The following is a 5448-nucleotide window of genomic DNA, read 5'->3' on the forward strand; positions in this document are numbered from 1 at the left end:
ATGTACAGGTAAGCCTGGAGGAAAGCAAACAGGTTGCCTGGCTTTGTGTCTATATGACCTGAGTCAGGTGGTGTTTGCTTTAGATAAGGTGTATGTGTGTCTGTGAGTGTCTGTTTGTAGGACCACAGCATTATTGCCAAGACGTGCTATTTCCGCAACAGAAGAAACAGTTTAAAGGGCAGAAAAGGACGTACATGGTGGAAATATGGTTAAATGTAATAGATTACATTCATCAGTTGCATTAATAATTATTATTATTATTAGTATTAATAAAATATTTCTTCTGTTTGTTGTTGTGGTGTTCAGTCAGTGGTGCAATCATAAGCTGTTAGCTGAATTGGTTGTGCATTAAGTATACGTTGAACACCTAATGCACTATCATTATTTGCGGATCCGTCCTTCCTAACTAGCTTCCCAGCACCCCTTTATTAGTCATTCCTACCGTTGGTTTTCTAGACCACTTTATCCCTTCTAATGGTCGCAGTGTGTAAATGTTTTATGCTTCCGCAAGACTTGTGATACTGCTGATGTTGTTTGAGAGATGTGAGAATATATTACACTCACAAAGCCAATTTTGCTGTATTTGGGTGTGTGTGACTGTGTATCGTAATTCTATGTCTCACCAATTCAGCGAACCTGACTGATGACGTGAGGAGAAAGGAAGAGATCAGGGAAAATAAAGGTCAGGTGTGTATGCAGGTGTGTATGTGTGTGTGTGTGTGTGTGTGTGTGTGTGTGTGTGTGTGTGTGTGTGTGTGTGTGTGTGTGTGTGTGTGTGTGTGTGTGTGTGTGTGTGTGTGTGTGTGTGTGTCAGATTGCCTTGTAAGTCCTGATTGAAACCCCTCATGTGAGCTACTCTTGTACGTGTCAATCAACCCCGCAGCACCCACCCACTATCAACCCATCCTTCTATTTAACGCCTTTACCCTCCCCCTTCTTCTTGTTTGGTGGTGTATCCCTATTAGGGATGTATCCCTATTAGGGATACACCACCAGGTATCACCATTAGGAATGGTAGGAAGGAATGAATCCCATACAACGTTCCTCATGTACCCCCTTCCATCCTCTTTCCACACGGGCTTTATCCTATTCCAATCCCCCCCCCCCCTCCCACCTTCTTGTCAATTCACATTTTCCTCCCACTGGTTCATGAGTGGGAGAGAAAAAGGATGAAAGGGTCGAGAAGGCTGTAATAAAGGGGGGAGGGATGTTGTTGTTTATGCGACTCACAGAAGGGCTTCCCCATGCTTCCTCAGGCAAGAAAGGCGAGCTGCGGAGTCATCAGTCTGTGTGTGTGTGTGTGTGTGTGTGTGTGTGTGTGTGTGTGTGTGTGTGTGTGTGTGTGTGTGTGTGTGTGTGTGTGTGTGTGTGTGTGTGTGTGTGTGTGTGCATGTGTGAATGTTTGCGTGTGTGTGTGTTGGTGTGTGTGTGTCGGTGTGTGTGTGAGTTGGTGCCAGTTGTGCAGCATCCATCGGACAATTATCAAACCAGTTGAGTAAACAAGAGACATTCTAAAAACGAAGTGCTCAGCATATTCTGGTATTCTGATAATGGTCACGTTGAGGAAGACAACGGTGATGTTAATTGTAATTGTGCTAGTTCATGCGTCTGTCAATCATTACTGGTGATTATGATCACAATGAGCATAATTGCACTGCTAATGATAATGATGGCGAGGAGACAACAAGAGAAGGGAGGTAGAGAGAGATGGAAGGAGAGAGAGAGAGAGAGAGCGCGAGAGAGAGACAGGGAGAGAGAGAGGGTGAGGGCGAGAGAGAGAAGGAGAGAGAGAGAGAGAGAGACACACACACACACACACACACACACACACACACACACACACACACACACACACACACACACACACACACACACACACACAGAAAGAGAGAGAGAGGTAAACGTGTGGACAGAAGAAGAAAGAGGACAGTGGGGATGGGAAAGAAACAGAAAGAAAATTGAGAAAGCTTGACTCCCATTATGTTCACATTGCTCATTCCACATGCATCAGCTAAGAAGGCATCCATGGCTCTGCTGAGTCTATAAATAGAAGGACTGCATGTGTGGCATTGCAGAACAGACACACATTCGCGCATACATACGCACACACACACACACACACACACACACACACACACACACACACACACACACACACACACACACACACACACACACACACACACACACACACACACACACACACACACACACACACTGTAGAAGCCGCTTTCTCTCTCATTTACAAACACACAAGCAAAAGCCTACACACACAGCCATAAAACCAACATTAAGCCACACACACACAATCACAAATAAACAGACACACAGAAACACTGCCACAAAAATACAGATAGTCAGACAAATGCACAAACAACACAACAACACACATACACAGCACACAGACCTACACTTCGCATACCATCTGTGGGAACATGCACTATTAGTATATCCTTCACGTGAGCCTCCTAAGATGATTGGTTCGCTACCTCGGGATATTGGGCAATATCCCATGATTGAGATCTCAAACTCGGGATATTGTTTTCATATTAGCCTGACGGTCGTCTCGTCACGCAAATAAAAACAAATAAACCGCAAATAAAAACAAAAACATCGCGGCAAAAAGTGTTAACTTGTTTAGTTTTGGAGTGTGCACGTGTAGTATATACTAAAGCAATTATTCACCTTGAATAATTGTGAATAATTGAATAATTGTTAAATACATAACATCACATTATTCAGGGTTTGACTGACGGACGGACTGTGTGTGTGTGAGAGAGAGAGAGAGAGAGAGAGAGAGAGAGAGAGAGAGAGAGAGAGAGAGAGAGAGAGAGGAGTGTGTGTGTGTGTGTGTGTGTGTGTGTGTGTGTGTGTGTGTGTGTGTGTGTGTGTGTGTGTGTGTGTGTGTGTGTGTGTGTGTGTGTGTGTGTGTGTGTGTGTGCTCGTGTACGTGTGCATGTGTGTGAGTGTGTGTTTAGTGTCTGAGGTTTGTGAGAGACAGAGAGCTTGTTTATTATAGAGCAAAAATGCGAAAATAGCCTATCCATGCTAAATCCACCATGCTGTGATGTCATATTGTCATATAGGTATAGCCGCAGTTAGAGATTAAGGACCCACCCATAATCCAACTATCTCAATGTTTGTGCATGTGTGTGTGGAAGAGAGGGGAGCGAGGGGGGAGTTGGAGAAGGGATAGGGGTGGGAGAGAGAAAGAGAGAGAGAGAGAGAGAGAGAGAGAGAGAGAGAGAGAGAGAGAGAGAGAGAGAGAGAGAGAGAGAGAGAGAGAGAGAGAGAGAGAGAGAGAGAGAGAGAGAGAGAGAACTATAGAGAGACAGTATTAATTCTAAGTCACTTTGTTTGCAGAGCTATCATGAGAAGAAACACCTGTCTTGTCTAAGCAGATGCTAAGCAGTGCTCACACACACACACCCACACAAACAAACATACACCTTAGAGTTACGGCCTCACCTTAAGTACACATAGAATTTACTCCGAATATAAGGGCAAACAGTTCAACATGCTTCAGTTTACCTTCTGTATTTTGTCATTGAAATAAAAAGAACTTGATGTGCAAGTTATGTGCAAGAGGCCGTCTCTGGACAATCACATGCTTTCATATGCTGCGTCTAAGCCTACAACTATCTGTTTAATATGACATGGTAACACACATATTATCACTGTCTAATTGAGGGTTATATAAAACTACTACTATGGACAATCTCTACCTGTCCTCTCTCTATATACATTCACATCAGCAGACCTGTAAATCTGCCTTTCATGGCATGGGACCATGTACTGTTCAGTGTTGACCTTCCACCCCAGACTGTTTCTGTAAGATGAACGAAATAGGGTTCAAATATAACGTTCAACGTTTTTTCGTGCTCACCTTGATCTTGTGGAGGGACCTTTCTTCATCCAAACTCTGGATCCACACCGTTGTGCCGGACTTGTTGTACGTCACATTCCAGCCCTCTTCACATAGACACTCCGCCTTGAAGCTGGCAAACGCCTGGTCATCCGGGATGGCAACACTCCCTCCAGACATGGCTTGTTACCGGGATACTCACCGGGGGACGGGTGGAGAGACAGGGAGGATGTAGGCCGGGGAAGAGATTCGCGGAAGAGGCAGGCAGTGAATCGGTAGAGACAAAAAAGCGGTACAGACCGGGCAGTAACGTCAGATCAGTTCAGAAACGGGAGAGCCAGCCAGCCGTATGCCTTCAAATGAGAATAACTTCTCTTATTACATTTCCCTCTCACGGGGGCCGTTTGTAGACTCAAGCTCCTCGACTGGTAGTCTAATCTGTGTATGCCCTCGTCAGACGAGGTATTCAGCGCTATGCACACAAACTCAGATCAAACAGTTTACTGTTCTGCACACACAAGTAGCATATGCAAACTAACCCCTATTATGCAGCAATAATATGCTGTAAAAATGTTTTAAAAAATGAAGATATTCCCATCAATCGGGGTGAATGAAAGAAGTTTCGGTCAACTCAGGGTCCACACGACTCTTTTCAGCCCAAACATATGTTTTTCTTTCCGCGTTTCTTTCTCTTGCGTTGGTCTGGATATCTCTGGATAAAAAGTCGACGCAGGAAAGGTAGACGGTAGAGATGTGGCAGTTCAACGTGTCCTTCGGTCGGCGTAATTCTTTTTCAGCAATTCTCCATCGTTGCTTCTCTGTTGCAGGTGGTCGGAGATGCAGCAAAAAGGAGGAAAAGGAGGAGGAGAGGGAAGACAACCACGGTTGGCGAACGGATCGACTGTACGATTGACAACTCTAGGTGGGACCGCCCCCCGACCGTCTCTTTAAGTATCTGCACTGAGGCAACGCGCACACGACCTCCACGGGACAGGTTTTATTGAAATGGGGGCGCGCCCGGCTTCTGGCTCAACCTGTTCTTGGTTATCTCTCCATCTACAGTATCAATCTACCCCCCACCCCAGCACCCCACCCCACACACATCCATCTCCTCACACACACAAACCCCCCGCTCTCAAGGTGCTTATTAGTGCTATTGCTATGGCTCATGTCGCTCTTGGTCTACCGGTTTAACCCCATTCAAACAAAGCCTAACACACACACACACACACACACACACACACACACACACACCACACACACACACACACACACACACACACACACACACACACACACACACACACACACACACACACCACACACACACACACACACACACACAAAACACACTCACGACAATATCCTGCCCTTCAATGGGAGCATGAATAATGTAGAGCAGTGGTTTCCATCCTTTTCTGACACGTGATCCCAGCTCTAAGACCACATTTCTAGCTGCCACCAAATCTCTTAACTTTTGAGCATCTGCTTCTACAAAAAATAGTTTCTCCCCAATCGACGTCAGCCGTTCAAGTTATTGCATCCCCCTACTGCAGACTAAGTGTTTGCTCAAGGCTATGACT

General features: G+C 45.4%; 1 protein-coding gene across 1 annotated transcript in view; it reads right to left on the reverse strand.

Annotated features, from left to right (window-relative positions):
* The window catches only part of stard10 (StAR related lipid transfer domain containing 10), a gene marked incomplete at its 5' end in the record, with an annotated part of 12207 nt that extends 7542 nt beyond the window's left edge, over nucleotides 1-4665 (reverse strand). The window contains 1 exon segment of the mRNA XM_030381887.1: nucleotides 3887-4665. Within this exon segment, the coding sequence (XP_030237747.1) occupies nucleotides 3887-4045 (159 nt within the window).
* Nucleotides 4666-5448: the final 783 nt, after the last annotated feature.

Source organism: Gadus morhua, chromosome 16, assembly GCF_902167405.1.
Source record: "Gadus morhua chromosome 16, gadMor3.0, whole genome shotgun sequence".
NCBI classification, from domain to species: domain Eukaryota; kingdom Metazoa; phylum Chordata; class Actinopteri; order Gadiformes; family Gadidae; genus Gadus; species Gadus morhua.